Source organism: Choloepus didactylus, chromosome 20 (genome assembly GCF_015220235.1).
Source record: "Choloepus didactylus isolate mChoDid1 chromosome 20, mChoDid1.pri, whole genome shotgun sequence".
In the NCBI taxonomy this organism is placed as follows: domain Eukaryota; kingdom Metazoa; phylum Chordata; class Mammalia; order Pilosa; family Megalonychidae; genus Choloepus; species Choloepus didactylus.
In genome coordinates, this window is record NC_051326.1 from 29,228,591 (window position 1) to 29,245,716 (window position 17,126).

General features: G+C 36.6%; 1 protein-coding gene across 4 annotated transcripts in view; it reads left to right on the forward strand.

Moving 5' to 3' along the window:
* The window catches only part of ADAM28 (ADAM metallopeptidase domain 28), a 64,580-nt gene extending 58,774 nt beyond the window's left edge, over nt 1–5,806 (forward strand). For 3 of the 4 annotated variants that reach the window (XM_037812831.1, XM_037812833.1, XM_037812832.1), the window contains 6 exons: nt 1,077–1,185; nt 2,132–2,210; nt 2,736–2,801; nt 3,273–3,338; nt 3,718–3,780; nt 4,300–5,806. In XM_037812831.1, the coding sequence (XP_037668759.1) occupies nt 1,077–1,185; nt 2,132–2,210; nt 2,736–2,801; nt 3,273–3,338; nt 3,718–3,780; nt 4,300–4,320 (404 nt within the window). In that variant the 3' untranslated portion in view covers nt 4,321–5,806. Of the gene's footprint in view, nt 1–1,076; nt 1,186–2,131; nt 2,211–2,735; nt 2,802–3,272; nt 3,339–3,717; nt 3,781–4,299 lie in introns of those variants that run through there. The other variant, XM_037812834.1, reaches the window with a different exon arrangement.
* The last annotated feature ends 11,320 nt before the right edge of the window (nt 5,807–17,126 follow it).

Sequence of the window (17,126 nt, forward strand, 5' to 3'; positions counted from 1 at the left end):
TTTCCTTTGATATCATGTTGCTTCTCTGAATGAAGAGATTTAATTCTGACTTCAGTGTATTTTTTTTTTTAATTCTGAAGATATCTATATTTAACAGGAATGCCTCCAAGCTTTATTTTCCTCTGATCTGTATGGATAGGATTTTTTTTTTTGGAGGGTGGAGGGTATTAGGATATTTGAACTGAAGTCATTGCCTTACCTAGAATTCTGCTTCTGCTCTATCTACATTTGTCTGCATGTGTGTGCTTATAGTTGATAATTTTTTCTTGCATTTATACAAAATTTAACTTCAGTATTGATATGTTGACACCTATAATAAGAGAGCTATGACTGTTTGCATTGCTCTTCAAAGTTATACCTCCTGCTCTCATTTTTATTTCAGATTTTTGGAGAAATGAATACTTGAGTTAGCAAAAAATTAGAAGTTTCATTCATTACTTAGATTAGTAAGTAAAATAGAAAACAAAACATTGTATAGACCCAGGAATATTTGTTCAAATCATTCCTCAATTCACAGGGTCACATCTTTTCTTCTCATAATAATTCCTATATAGAACAACCATCAGATCAATACTTGCTTACAACTCTATCAAGTCCCTTAGTCACTTCTCAGCTCCTTTTCTTCTACTGACAAAAATATAATTTTAAGACTTCAATTTAATTTTTTTGGTTTCTTTCTAAGGCTGCATTTTAAAAATGTTTCTCCCTTGTCTGTCATCCTTCTTACTCCATTTTCTCTTCACATCCTCAAGACCTTCATTTTCTGATTATCTCAAACATCATCTCTCCACATTTAATATGAGATCAAGTATCACATTACTGAAAACTCTTAGTAATGTGATGCTTTGTCTACCTCATAGTAAATGCCTCATAAACACTTCAATATCTAAATATTGTTGCAATAAATATGATTAAAATATTTTTTTGTTTCACTGGTTATGAGAGATTTTCCAGGGAATTCCTTTAATTGGAGAAATGGTAGATGGAATTTGTGCTCAATAAAGTAATACGGACTAGTGTGGTATGTAGATGTGAGCTTCTCCTGTCCCTCACTGGGCTCCTGATCTTTGTTTCAGACTTCTCCATTGTGGTTGGGGTGCTGTTCCCAGTGGCAGTCATATTTGTGGTGGTTGCTATAGTAATCCGGCACCAAAGCACCAGGGGAAAGCAGAAGAAGGTCCAGAGGTAAGCCTTTATCTTGCTTTGGGAACTTTTTGACCTCCATTTTACCTTCACTTCAAGGGTATGACCCAGATTCTCAAATTTAATTTTGGTTCACTTCAAATACTTAGAAATATGTGCAATTACTTTTATTCTTGAACCAGAGACTGGGGATCCATTCTACTAGGAAATCCTCTGAAACAAGAAATTTGTCTTTTCTTCTGTTGGTCTCTGTATTTGTAATTAATAATAGCAATGGTAATAGCTCTCATTAAAGATTTTACATTGATTATAAGAAATTGATATGTAATATTTATTAATCACTGATTATGACAAAGCCTTTTTACATACATTATCTCATTATTCCAACAACTTCATGAGATAGCTATTATTTCCATTTTACAGATCCAAAAATTGTTATGTTTTAATCCTTACAATAATGTTAGGTGCATCGTATTTTGCCCCCAGAGGTTCACAAACTTGTTTAATATTTTACAAAGTTTAAGTGATAGAACCGTGAATTGCATCCAGATCATGCTGTCCTTAAAACATGGTATTGACACTATAGTATCTGTCTAGCACTTTTTAAAGATTAACGTATTTACCCATAATGAGTTTTTAAAAATATCAAATTAATAGAATAGCTCATTAATGAAATTACATAATTTAGAAAAACTGGATTTCAACACCATCATTATTATGGATCAGGGCTCCATTATGGGTTATTATGGATTATTATTTGATCAGAGAGCCAAAAAGAAAACCACTGGCAGTGAATGAAATACAGGGCAAGGAAGGCAGCTAAAATAAGGTACTAAAAGCTGAACAATTTTCTAGGAAGCATATGAAAACCAAGTCAATAACAACGATGATACAATGTGCAAAGGAAGTTGATGAAATTCTACTGACCTTCTCAATCATGTTGAAGGAATTGCTAAGTCACTTAATTTGAAATGTTTTTCACTTACAGGCCACAGTCTGCTACTGTCACCAGGCCACACAAACATAAGAGGAAACTCCAGTCAGTAAAAGCTGTTCAACCCCAAGAGGTAAACTTAATTTTTTTGCTGTTTGTCATGAGCTCTGGTTTGTGACTCTGTTACTCTTATTCTGACTATCTGTCATTTCTACCCAAAAGTGTTTTACAAATCCACCTCATCAGTTAACATACAAAAAAGATTGTGGGCTCTGAAACTAAGCATTCAGAAAGTTCTCCTTTGCCCTTTGATAAATGTGAAAGAAAGACTCTCCCTAAAATGCAGAGGATACTTTGCTGGGGTTCACAAAATGCAAAGAGAATAAAGAGAACATGGAGAGGACAATGCTGGATGTTATTCTTTCTCTTACTCTAGGTTGATTCCTTTTGCAAATTTTCCAATAGAGACAACAATATGTGTGTTAACCCTTACTTCCCTGGTTGTGTCCGGTAAGCTTACAGAATTTAGCTGAAGTTGGTCAATGAAGTCTAGTCTCTTGGTGTCACCTTAGTGCCCATGCCTTGGAAGGACTGTTTATTGGAAGTTGAACTTAGGAAACTGATTATTTCGTTGAAAAATATTATTTCTTCTTTTTAGATGAGTCAGATGAAGCTCCATGTGTATGAACTACCTGTTGAAGGCACTGAACCCCCAGCTTCTTTTGTGAGTGTAGCAACTACTCTTAAATATCACACCTTCAAGAAAATATTAGTGAAAGATATAACCCCCAGTGCCTAAGTATTCTTCACAAAAATATTGAAATCTGTGTGAATATTAATATAAAATTAGATTCATCTGCAAAGTTTTGAAAATATAAAATGGGAGAATGTATAGTTCTCCATTGTTTCCCTATGTTTCTCCTAAACCTGAATGCCCAGGCTGGGAAGCTGATAACTCATTACTGGCAGAGTACCAATCTGCTTCACAGTTACCATCATGTGCCAATTGTTATTGACCTTAATTCTGAATCATATGTGTGCACCTAAATTAAATCAATCAAACATCCAGGTTTAGAACCTGCTGATGGGTACGGCCATAAATTTTCTATTTATGAAAATGATTTAATTCTTTTCATTGAGCATATCCATTTTCAAGGCCCCATCCTTGAATTAAAAATCTTTGTCTTCTTATTAGCTAATTACAAAGCCAGATTTTCCACCACCGCCGATTCCTACATATATATCATCTTCCTCTTTCCTTGTAAGTATCAGATTCTGGTCACTGGGTGTTTTTCAATGTATTTGGTGCCCAATGAGAATAGTGTATTTAAATCCATGGGTTCTTATCCTATGGCTAACCTAAGATATCATAGCACATTTGTACTAGGGATATCTGAGAAAACAAGGCCTAATACAATAAGAATATGGTGAGGTGAAAATGAATGGAGTTGGAGTGGCTAATGCGGGAAGAATTCCCAGTGATCGAGTAGTTGAAATTTGAGCTGGACCCTGATGGTTGGGTAGAATTTAAATAGGTGAGGAGGAGATGAGGAATGATTTCAAAAAAGATATAAATCTGAGCTAAGGTGGGAAGACCATAGCATTTCTGAGACCTAACATTATTGTTGTCTCTAATACAGCATAAAGGCACAAATGCACTGCCTTCTACTGTTTTCAAGGATAAGTCAATGTCTACACCAAAGGTAAGAAATCCATACCCAAACTATCCTAATCTTGTAGCACTCCTAGTAACAAGGAAAGAAGTTCCACCTATGCCTTGCTATATGTTCACTATGAACAGTGCATGAGTCTGGGATGGGTGTGAACATGAATGTTTCTTAGTTTGTCCAATAACTAAGAGGAGGGAGATTGAAAGCTCTTAGCTAGAAAATTATGATGACCCTCAAATTCTTCATTTTCTCAGAAATCTATCCAATGGTATATTAAGAATGGAGATGATCTCCCACAGCATATCATCCAGTATTCCATGACTCTTCTCCTGCTCTCTTGCCCACTTTTGGATCGCTCTGTGGTGTTTTTCTCACCTTCCTTCCCTGCCCTTCCATGCTTCCACCCCTTCACTGGTGATATATCAGCCAGAGTATAAAATAGGAAGTATGACTGCAGGGAATTTATTTCAATTTCACAATAGTTCATATTTATTTAATAAAGAAATCCAAGTTTTTAAGAAAAACATCATTTAAGAGTTTTTTTCTTTTTAGGGCTCAAATCCAAAAGTCTGAAGCAACAACCAAGCAAAGATTGGTTGGTTAGTCAACTTTGAAGACTAGACATTCTGGATTGAGGAGAAATACACTTACTTTGTAATACCATTTGCTTTCTGATACCCCAAATGGTTAACATTTCTTGATTCATGTAATATTTCGAAGAGATTAGACAAGATTCTTCAAGAAAGACTTACCTTGAGAATCTTTGTATGAATTTACAATTTCTATTCTCCATACTCATGTGAAGGAAGATGACTCTGAAGAGACAGCTATGAAGTTTAATCACTAATAAGGTAACTTTCCTAGGCTCACCTCCCCCACCCTTTTGTTTATTGTGGTACTAACAACTATTTGTCCAATCATTTTAAACACCTTGATTTGCTTTTTTGGGTAGAAATTAATTCACCCTATAATGAAAAGCAAACAAAAAAATCATAGGAAACCAGATAGGTTGGGAGAAAAATTGTACATTTATCACTAGATGAGTAGCAGCCTCTTGGTTGTTTTAACCATTATCTTGTCAAATTAGAACACTCAATTAAGAAGAAAATTATGTAAACTGTAAATGCTCTCTGTGTCACATAAGATGTCTCCCTCCTACATTGTCTTGTGAAGTCTTTATTAGCTATGTCATTCAAGTTTTTCTACAACTGAGTAAAATCTTATTAATTAAAAACTGTTTTATCATCATAGGTATTGCGTAATTTAATTGCTGGCAAGGTTAAAGTGAACTTCACTTTCCATATAGAAAAAGTTTTAGTTAAATAAACTAATAGTATAAATCCTAAGTTTAAAAACTGGTGGCTGGTAGGCCATGTTTACCCTGCAGATGTATTTTATGTGGCCTGAATGATGTTGACCACATAGTATTTGTAAATATTTTGAATTTATTGCCAATATTTAGAAATTGAGAGTTCTTGAATAAACATCCAGATTCCCAGCTTTCTTAAAGTAATCAGATCGTCTTTCAACAATGAAATAAATTTCCCAACAGCAACAATCAGCTTAGTTGAGTAATGGCAACACAAATGCTGTTGGTTGCCTACCAAATATCGCTCTTCTTCACTTTCAGAATCCCAGTTTTATTTGGGTATCCACTATTTAGGAAAGGTGATTCTAATCCCACCTCAGGAATAAATCCCCATCACTCTAAATCAATCAAAATAATATAAATTCCCTTGGTTGATTTGGGGATGAGCATGCAACCCCCTTTTTCTTGCTTGCCATTGGCATGAAGGAGGAGTTCTGTTGGGGAGTTTCTGAGATTTCCTCATCCCTTCTTCTAGATGTTGGCATATAGATATCTCACCTCATACTGTGGCAGCCATATTGTGATTATAAAGGCAAGGTGGATATACTGAATAAGGTAGAGGAGAAAGATTGAAATGAATAAAACATGGTCCTTTAATAATGCCATTGAATTGCTGGATTAATGAACACTGGAATCATCCTGCACTTTGTTGGGGTTTCTCATTATGTGAGCAATAAATTTCCCATATTGTTTAAGCAATTTTGAGTTGGGTTTTCTCTTTCTTGCCAAAGAAGTCATCCTAACTAATAAAGAAGCTGCTCCCCTTATCAGGGCACCTGCTTTCCATTTTATCATCACAGCCAAATGTGCATCACACATTTCCATCACTTATCTGGCCCCCAAAGGCCCTTCTCTCCATGGGGTACTTTCTCCACAAGAAGTTCATCTGCCCTTGCACTATGAGGTTCTGGATAAGTTCACTCTGGCCTCAAAAAGGAACTCAGTTCCCATCCAGCCGAGAGTCCACCTATCAAATCACAATTTCCACCATTGTAGGAGCCTTTCTTTCCATGTGAGAGTTTGCTGAAAAGCACCCCTAAAACTATAGTTTAATCTGAAGTGTGAGGTTCCAGAAGACTCTCTCTGATTCAGAAATGAATTCCTATTTCATATAAGACTGTAATCTACTCATAACCAACCCATGAGACTCTGCTGGTTTTCTTTGTTTGTTTGTTTGTTTTGTTTTAATTTCTATATCCCCATCAATAAATTCACCTCATTTAAAAAATATTTATAGAAATACATGGAAATCTTGGAATATATGAAAACATATGGAAATCTTGAATCCTGAACTAGCCACCTACCACGACCCAGGCTAGAAATAAACCATATACTCTCAGGGAGTGGCATCTGAAACTTTCCTGCATGTTCCAAAATGATGGCGCTGAGTCCTTGATGTGGAGACATTACAGGTCCTTGATGTGGAGACATATAAGTAGAGGACAATGTAAGACTTCGAACCAATGCTACCAAGTTTCCTGTTGAGCTGGACAGTATTGCAGAACAGCTTAGACGATTTAAAGGAAAGGCTTTTGACTTTCTAGTCCTGCTTTCAAGCTGCAATATACTAAATGTGATGTTCAGTTTTGTGTCAACTTTGCTAGGCTATAATACTGTTATTTAATTGAAAACTAATCTAAGTGTTGCTGCAATGGTATTATGTAGAAGCGGTTAACATTTACAATCAACTGACTTTAAGTAATGGAAATTGCACTTAATAATGTAGGTGGGCCTCATCCAATCAACTGAAGGCCTTAAGAACCAAAAGAACAGGTTTCCTGGAGAAGTTCTGCTGATTGTAGCATCAACTCTTGCCTGAGTTTCCAGCCTGCTGGCCTGCCCTAAAGATTTCAGACAGCTTACCAGCCCCTACAATAACATGACCCAATTCCTTAAATTGAAAATTTTCGTGTGTGTTATGTGTGTGTGTGCATGTGTATGTGTATATGTATATGCATATACCTCTGCATCTCTGGAGAAAAATGGCTGATACATGGACTTTAAGGGAATTCCACTAATTTGACGTGTAACCACCTTAGGAATGCCACTGAGCCTATTTTTTATCATTAGTTCTTTGTCCTCTCTCTACATTTTTTAGCAGATTAAATTATGGTCTTATCCAGGTACTCAATGGCTGAGACACCGTAGGGTTTCCCTAAATACTATTTAGCATCTCACCAAGTTACTGCCTTTTTTGTTTTCCTGAGTTTTGGAAATGCTTTTAATTTTGCACAAAATAATAAAGTGTGCATGAAAAAGAAAGCAATTTTTTGTGGTTTTCTGTCCAGCAGTAACCACAGTGACACAATGAATTACTCAAGACAAAAGTCAAGAGAGGCGAGAGTGAGAACAACTTAAGGGTGAGTGTCCTCCCAAGCAGTTTTCATTTCAGTTTTTATTCAGATTTTCGGGGTAGGGAGACGTGCTGGCACTCAAGGCTGTTTAGGGAGGCAGGAGGGGAGGCAGGACGTTTTGACCTTTATGACACAAAGATCGACAGGCAAGGAGACAACAGATAAGCCTGGCCTTGGGAGTGGAATAGACTATGTGCAAGAACATAGCATAGCAAAGTGAGACATTCTAGTTTACAATACTTTATCTACAGAATTCCCACAATTTTTAGTCAGTTTCGATCAGAGAATATACAAAGGGCGAATCTATGTACATTCAAATTGGTAATAATGACACTCATGTAGTAGGGAACTGAGGGCATCATTTGGTCAACAGCCAGAAAGGAACTGAGGCTCTCAGTCCAACAATCATGGAGGAACTGAATTCTGCAAAAATCACTGAGTGAGCTTGGAAACAGATCCTATTCCAGTTGAATCTGGACTGCAGCCTTGTAAGAGACTCTGAAGCAGAGTCCCCAGCTAAGTTTTTCCCAGATTCCACACCCACAGTAACTGTGAGATAATAAGTGTTTTGGTTTCCTAGCAGTTCCTTAAAGCAGATACCATGAAATGGTGGCATCTGCTGGTCTCTCCCTTCTCTTCTGGGATTCTTTGTTTTCAGCTTCTTGCTTCTCTGGCTTTCTCTATATATATCTGCATTTCATTCTCTTAAAACAAACTCCAGTAAGAGCATTAAGATCCATCCTGAATGAGGTGGGTCACACCTTAAATGAAATAGCCTCATCAAAAGTCCTAATTTCAATGGGTCCACATCCACAAGAATGGATTAATTTGAAGAACATGATTTTCTTGAGTACAAGTTCCAAACCACCACAAAAAAATGTATATTCTTCTAAGCTACTATGTTTTGGGGCAATATGTTATGCAGTCATTGATAACTAACACAAGGAGGGAAGGATCAAATATTTCAGATAGGTTTAGAAAGAATTAACCACTATATTTCACAGGTCTTTCAAGATCTCAAAACTTTTCTACTTTTTCTCTCCATATATATTCTCTTTCATTTGTTCTTTCTTCTTTAGGTGCACCAATTATTTGCTCAAAATCTCTGATAGCCAGTCTTCTCATCTATCATGTTCTCTCTCACTTTTATTTCTTTGTCTTTCCCTTGACATTTTTAGAAAATTCCACAAGTTTGTCCTGTGAATTTTTAATTTTATGTTCTATACTGTTGATCCTGCTCTTTATTAATTTTAAGACATTTTGTAATTATTTCTCATATTTGCTTAATAATAGTCTCTTTTTTATCTCACTTTAATTTTATAAAGGCTGACTTCTTAACTGTTTTTGTTGTTTGTTTCCAGAATCTCATTTATAAAATTGAAATTAAAAGTATATTCTGTGTAATATTTTACTACTAAATCTTATAGTGACTACCTTTCAAATGTATGTCCTTCCTCAGCCACTTGTGTACTATGCTCCCTTTCTTTTTCAAACACATTATTTCATAGGTGTGATGTTACTGTTTGCCAGTTGGGCTCATCCTAGTGTTATAAAAACTCTACCCTGATCAGTAACATTATTGTCTTTTATATCTTTGCTTTTAGAATCCATCTTTTAAGCTTAAGTAGAAAGCTTTGGGACATGAGCTCTCTGAGTGTAAAAGGGAAATAGCTTGGCCATTTCTCTTCCCTCACAAAAAGATAAAACTAATTGTTACTTTAAATAATTTGTCAAAATCAATATTATTTTAAAATTTAGACAAATAACAAATATGCAACATTTATTTAATGTTCTATATAAAACAATGTACATATTGAAGGAAATTTGGAAAACTAAGATAAGAAAAATTTTCTATAATCCTACCCAGCAAATATAATTAATATTAACATCTAGGAATATGGCTTTCCTGAATTTATTCTTTCTCTTCCTTTTTATTTGTGGTATATAAATTAAATATTAATTTTTAATTCACACTATTTTATTATTATTTCAAATTTTATTTAGAAATATATCACAAATCTATGAGGTAATTTTAATGATTGTGCATAATACCTTATGAATATATTCATACTTCATCATTTAACATGGAAGCCTTTTTCACATTGTTTTACTACTAAAAATAATGCAGCATTGAACATTCATGTACATACATCTTTGAGCAGTTCTCTGTTGCAACTTAGGTTCCTGGGAAAGTAAATTCTGAGACGGATTTCAGCACACTGAAAGCTTCTTATGGAGTGCTTTCAGGGCCAACATCTGCATAATGGAATAGAAGGAAGCAAGATTGGTTGGGGGAGAAGTTGGGCTGTGATAATGCACAATGAAGGCCTTAGCTGACTCCACCCCAGCTCTGAACCTGGCATTATCCTTCAGGTGGTATCGTGTTGGGGCAAAAGGGCTAAGACTTTATTCCCTTACATCAAGCAGACATGGCATGAGGGCTGCTCTGGAAAGGGCTGTGGTATGAGTGTGAGCAAGATAACTTTACTCAGTGGAAGCATTTTCAAAAGACTGAATGCTTTCATTTGGCAGCACTGGCCCAACTCATGGGCCATCAGATCTACTTATTTCCTTTGTATAGTATTTCCTGTTGTCAATGGCTGTCTTAAAAGTTTTCAAGCTTTTCCCTACACATTGCCAATTTTTTCTCTAGAAATTTTATGTGAATTTTAATTCCCATTAGTAATGTCTGAAAGCTTCCCTGCATAGATGTTTCTCATTGTCATTGCCTACCTAGTATCTGAACACTATTCCATGCTTGGAAAATTCTCACATTGTAAATGTGCTGGAGATAGAGCTCCCTTAGAGTTCTAGCAATTAAAAATATATGATATGCTCTTCCAAGCCCCTTTTGCAGTTGTGACATAGCTGTGGCCAAGACTCTGCCTTTCAGAAACATCTTCCCCAAAATTAGAATCAATAGTTTGTAATATAAAGAAGCAGGAAACATGGAGACTCTCTTTGGAGATGGAGGAAACTGCAATAAGGTTGAGTTCCTCAGGAAGCCATGGCAGTAGGGCCAGCTACTGGTTCAAGGCTGATTCAGCACCAAAGGTGTCAGTAGGATTAGTTAATAGCAATCGTGGGAGTGAGACAGGTGTTCTGTGTTTGTCAATTTTCTGCACATGGGCTGGAATTCCTGCTCGCACAGCCACTGCACCTGGCTCTCTAGCACTCTGGCTGAGTCCTTCAGCTACTTAAGATCCCTCTATTATACTTATTTTCTGCTTGAAACAGCTGGAGGTAATTTCTGAGATGTCACATCCACACTCACATTAGCATTGTTTTTATGCTTACTCATTTTACAGCCAATGTAATGCTATTTACTTTTCATTATAATTTGTATTCCTTTGATAGCAAATATATATTTAAATTGATAATTTTATTCATTCCACTCCTAGTATTACAGAATAATATCTTTAAGTCAGAGTTAGTGCCATTTCTTCTTAGTAAGAACTATGTTCAAAGGTGCTTTCTCAGGACTATCAAACATCTTTATCAGTTCAATGTTGAAATCCTGTATGTGACTCTGATGGGAATAATTAGTTAAGGAAGTTCAGAATTTTAAGTGCAGAGCAAGGTGATGATAACATGATGGTAGCTAACTGTCTAATCTGGATTTTGCAATAACTTTTGAGGAAGAAGGTCTCAGCCACTGAACTGCAAAATTTGTTGCATTTCTCATAGAGAAGGCCTCTGATTCACAGACCAAGTGTTATGACTCAGAAGATAGCACTTTTTCCTTGTAAGTCAATGTATGTGATTAATTTTGCCTTCTAAACTCTTTAGTGCTGTGAAATAGCTCTATCCTTTGGGGCATGTTGTTACTCTAGTTGATTCCGGGAGAGACTCCTTTAGTGCCACATGGAAAGCTGATATCTCAGATAGGGAGCAAGGGAAAGTCAAGAGAAAATTTAATAGAGACAGAGGAGAGACTAAGAACTTAAAAACATAAAATTATGGTACGGGAAGACAGACAATGCATAAAGATGAAAGATGAAAACAGAGACAATCCCCTGGCTCTGCCAATAACTAGCTTGTTAGCCATAAGTAGATAATTTTAAAAATTGGGGGATCCTTTAATTTCCTCATTTATAAAATGGAATTAACATTACACGATCTGCCACTTTCCAAAGAGGGTTTTCTAAGAAATGTGTAAATGCCGCATGAAAATATAAAGAGTAAAAGAGAAAGCTAAAGAGATGCCCATGGTTTAAAAAGGTAGATGTGAATTTTCAAAGACTTAGTAGTCTCTCACTTCAGTGGTGAGTCCCTCTCTGTGCAGGCTACTGTCTTTGTGTGGGTGTCACATGTCTTTGAGTCAGAAGTAGAATTTTGGGAAAGGTTTACTTATTATTTGTAAATATTTCGTTGGTGAGTCTCTATTTTTCTTATTATCTTTTATCCCCCTCCAATGTGTTTTTAGAATTCACCTCCATAGTCCCATTAAATTCCCTTCTCTACATTGTCTTAATTTCAGCCAGAACTTCTGGGTTAAAAAGTCAAAGACTGTCCCGGATTTGAAGCTGCCATGTGCAATGACCTTGAATTTATATTTTGGGGGGAAACAAAGAAGGACTGACTTCACCAAGCTATTAGAAAAAAAAAAAAAAGAAATTCCAAACAGTTGCAAATTTGAAGATTAGAAAATAAAATCAGACATCTTAGGGCAACAACAAGAGTTCACATTTGTAGAGTGCGTTATGATTAATAGATTCGTGTGTATGCAACTTCATTTAATCCTTGTAACAATCATATATGAAGTAAGAATCACTGCCCTTACTTTACAGATGAGAAAACTGAGATAAAGATGAGAACATATGATTTTTCTCTTGCTCACACAGGTTGTAAGTGTTGGAACAGGGACTCAAACCCAATTATTCTGAATCCAAGTTTTTAACTCCTTCCATGCAACCATACTGCCTGCAGCAAAACTATTTTTTTGTAAGCAAAAAGGCATATTTAATACTATAATATTAAGAACTGAAAGTAAGTGGATTATTTTATCACCAACTACAATTTGTTTTCTACACTATTTCCAGTGATAATTTATCTGATGCTAGAGCCAAATCTTATGCCTCTCTTTGTCCACTCCTGAAAATCATTTTTCAAGTATATTCTTCCTTATTCTTATGACTAGTAGTTATCACAGAACCTGGAAAGTGCTAAGTACTCAATAAATCTTTGTTTAACAAATACCTCCCATCAAGATTCTGGATCCATGCTTTTAACAATTCACTCTTACCTGATTTTTTTCTTTTGTTGTTTAATTCAAACATTTACAAAATTCCAGTTGACTTTGTTGACACAGATTAGAAAGGTTAGCCTCTCCCTGCTGTCCAGAGACTCACAGCCTAGTTCTAATGACTGATATAACTAAATACAGAAATAAAATATTGGCTCATACAGAGATAGTACAAGTACAATGGAGCACAGAGGAAATGTTTGTCAGAGGATGGCATGAGAGGATTGTCAGAGGGAGTGCCGTCTAAATCTTAAATGATAGACAGTTTATCAGAAGGAGAAAAATGAAATGGCTATTCAAAGGAGACAACAGAGTTAAACAACAGCATGCATGAAGTCATGATTCCAGAAAGAGTATGGGATGTTGAGGGAACTGCAAGCAGTTCATCAAGGCTAGATTGAACCAGTGCTTTACATGCATTTCTTTTTGAGTCTCTTTATGCATACACACACACACACACATATATATACTATCCTTCATTAAAAATACATACCTGTTTTTGCATATGCAAAGTGAGGTTTTGAAAAATATACAACAAAAGAAAAATAAACAGTTCAGAGAATTAGAAGACAAGAAAGCAAAAAAGTTATGAAAAATTTAAGACCACTGTTCAGATGAGCCCAGTGAAATATAAAACATACAGTCCATGCTTGATAAGTATGAGCTCAAGTTGTACTCTAAATTTTATAACAAGAAAGAAAAAAGTAACTAAAGTAGTAAGCAGGATTGACATGAGACTCACAGTGAAAATATCAATCAGGAATGAAGGGGAAAATCAAAACATTCGCAGATGAAAGAAGATTAAGAGATTCTGTCACCAGCAGACCTACCTAGAAATAATGCTTAAAGGAAGTTCTCCAAACAGAAAGGGAACAGTAAAAGAAAGACTATTGAAAGATCACAAAGAATACAAAAAACAAAACCATGAATAAATATAACTGACTCTCCTCTTGAGTTTTCTTAAAGTAATAGCTGACGGTTGAGGCACAAATAACACTGATGAGGTTCTAAGTGTATGTAGAGGGAATTCTTAAGCTAACTATTATAAACAGGAGAGAGTAAAGAGAACTGGGAAGTAATCTTTGATATTTTATGCATATATAGTATAGACTGTGATAGGTTGTATACATGCAACATAATACCTAAAGAATTCACTATGAAAGCTATACAAAGAGATTCACTCAAAACACTTTAGATAAATCAAAATGCAATTCTAAAAAACATTGAAGTAACCCACAAGGAGGCAAACTGTGAACCCTATTGTAAATGATGGAATATAGTCAACAACACAGTTATAAAGATGTTCTTTCATAAATTGTAACAAATATACTACAGTAATGCAAGGTGTTAATAACAGGGTTGTGTATGGGAGCTCTATATTTTATGCATGATTTTTCTGTAAACCTGCAACTTCTGCAATAAATATATATATGAGCAGGTTGAAAGTTAAAAGCTGAAAACATATATATCATGCAAAGATTAATTTTTAAAAGCAAGAATGACTATATTAATATGAAATAAAGTACATTTGAAAGCAAAAAAAATGACCAGATAGAGAGGGACTTTATATAATGATAAAACCATCAATTCATCAAGAAGACATGGCAACCCCAAATGTGTATGCAACAAAAAAGCAGAGCTGCACAGTATGTGAGGCAAAAACTGATAGACAAATACATGATTTTATTTGGAGATTTCAATTCCATCTCTTGACAAATGATAGAACAACCAGAGAGAAAATCAGCAGGAATATTAAAGAACTCAATGACAACCTCAACCAACAGCATCTTATTGATATCAATAGAACTCTCCATGCACCAACAGCAAAATATGAATTATTTTCAAGTGCACACAGAATGTATGCCAAGATAGACCACATTGTGGGCCACAAAACAAAATGCAACTAATTTTAAAGAATTGAAATCATGTAGAGTGTGTTCTCTGATCCCTATAGAATCAAATTAGAAATCAACAACAGAAAAATAACAAGAAAATCTCTAAACATTTAGAAACTAAACAACATAGTTTTAAATAATCTATGGGTCAAAGAGGAAATCTCAAGGGAAATTAAAAAATACAATTAAATGAATGAAAAGGAAAAGACAACATATCAAAATTTATGGGACACAGCTAAATCAGTGTTGCGAAGGAAATCTATAACACTAAATGCATACATTTAAAAAGAAGAAAAGCCACAGATAAATAATTTGAGTCATACCAGGTATTTAGAAAAAGAACAAAATAAACTCTGAGCATCAGAGGGAAGTTTGTGATAAGCATAGGAGTAAAAATCAATGGAATTGGAATAGAAAAAAAAAAAGAACAATGTAAGAGGAGTTTCTTTGAAAAAGTTAAAATAATTGAGATACCCCTAGCAAGCAAGACAAAAAACACTTTTAAAAGGTAGACATAGGTCCACTGTAAAAGGTATAGTGTGGAGGCAGGGCAAGATGGCAGACTGGTGAGCTGTATGTTTTAGTTACTCCTCCAGGAAAGTAGGTAGAAAGCCAGGAACTGCATGGACTGGACACCACAGAGCAATCTGACTTTGGGCATACTTCATACAACACTCATGAAAACGTGGAACTGCTGAGATCAGCGAAATCTGTAAGTTTTTGCGGCCAGGGGACCCGCGCCCCTCCCTGCCAGGCTCAGTCCCGGGGGAGGAGGGGCTGTCAGCTCCGGGAAGGAGAAGGGAGAACTGCAGTGGCAGCCCTTATTGGAAACTTATTCTACTGATTCAAACTCCAACCATAGATAGACTGAGACCAGACACCAGAGAATCTGAGAGCAGCCAGCCCAGCAGAGAGGAGACAGGCATAGAAAAAAAACAACACGAAAAACTCCAAAATAAAAGTGGAGGATTTTTGGAGTTCTGGTGAACATAGAAAAGGGAAGGGCCCTGAGGCGCATATGCAACTCCCGAAGAAAAGCTGATCTCTCTGCCCTGTGGACCTTTCCTTAATGGCCCTGGTTGCTTTGTCTCTTAGCATTTCAATAACCCATTAGATCTCTGAGGAGGGCCCGTTTTTTTTTGTTTGTTTGTTTTTTTGTTTTTTTTTTAATCCTTTTTTCTTTTTCTAAAACAATTACTCTAAGAAGCCCAATACAGAAAGCTTCAAAGACTTGCTATTTGGGCAGGTCAAGTCAAGAGCAGAACTAGGAGAGCTCTGAGACAAAACGCAATAATCCACTGGCTGAGAAAATTCACTAAACACCACAACTTCCCAAGAAAAGGGGGGTGTCCGCTCACAGCCATCATCCTGGTGGACAGGAAACACTCCTGCCCATCGCCAGCCCCATAGCCCAGAACTGCCCCAGACAACCCAGTGTGACGGAAGTGCTTCAAATAACAGGCACACACCACAAAACTGGGCGTGGACATTAGCCTTCCCTGCAACCTCAGCTGATTGTCCCAGAGTTGGGAAGGTAGAGCAGTGTGAATTAACAAAGCCCCATTCAGCCATCATTTCAGCAGACTGGGAGCCTCCCTACACAGCCCAGCAGCCCAGAACTGCCCTGGGGGGATGGCACTCACCTGTGACATAGCACAGTCATCCCTCAACAGAGGACCCGGGGTGCACGGCCTGGAAGAGGGGCCCACTTGCAAGTCTCAGGAGCCATAAGCCAATACCAAGGACTTGTGGGTCAGTGGCAGAGACAAACTGTGGCAGGACTGAACTGAAGGATTAGACTATTGCAGCAGCTTTAAAACTCTAGGATCACCAGGAAGATTTGATTGTTAGAGCCACCCCCCCCCTCCCTGACTGCCCAGAAACACGCCCCATATACAGGGCAGGCAACACCAACTACATACGCAAGCTTGGTACACCAATTGGACCCCACAAGACTCACTCCCCAACTCACCAAAAAGGATAAGCAGGGGAGAACTGGCTTGTGGAGAACAGGTGGCTCGTGGACGCCACCTGCTGGTTAGTTAGAGAAAGTGTACTCCACGAAGCTGTAGATCTGATAAATTAGAGATAAGGACTTCAACTGGTCTACAAATCCTAAAAGAACCCTATCAAGTTCAGCAAATGCCATGAGGCCAAAAACAACAGAAAATTATAAAGCATATGAAAAAACCAGATGATATGGATAACCCAAGCCCAAGCACCCAAATCAAAAGACCAGAGGAGACACAGCACCTAGAGCAGCTACTCAAAGAACTAAAGATGAACAATGAGACCATAGTACGGGAGATAAAGGAAATCAAGAAGACCCTAGAAGAGCATAAAGAAGACATTGCAAGACTAAATAAAAAAATGGATGATCTTATGGAAATTAAAGAAACTGTTGACCAAATTAAAAAGATTCTGGACACTCATAGTACAAGACTAGAGGAAGTTGAACAACGAATCAGTGACCTTGAAGATGACAGAATGGAAAATGAAAGCATAAAAGAAAGAAT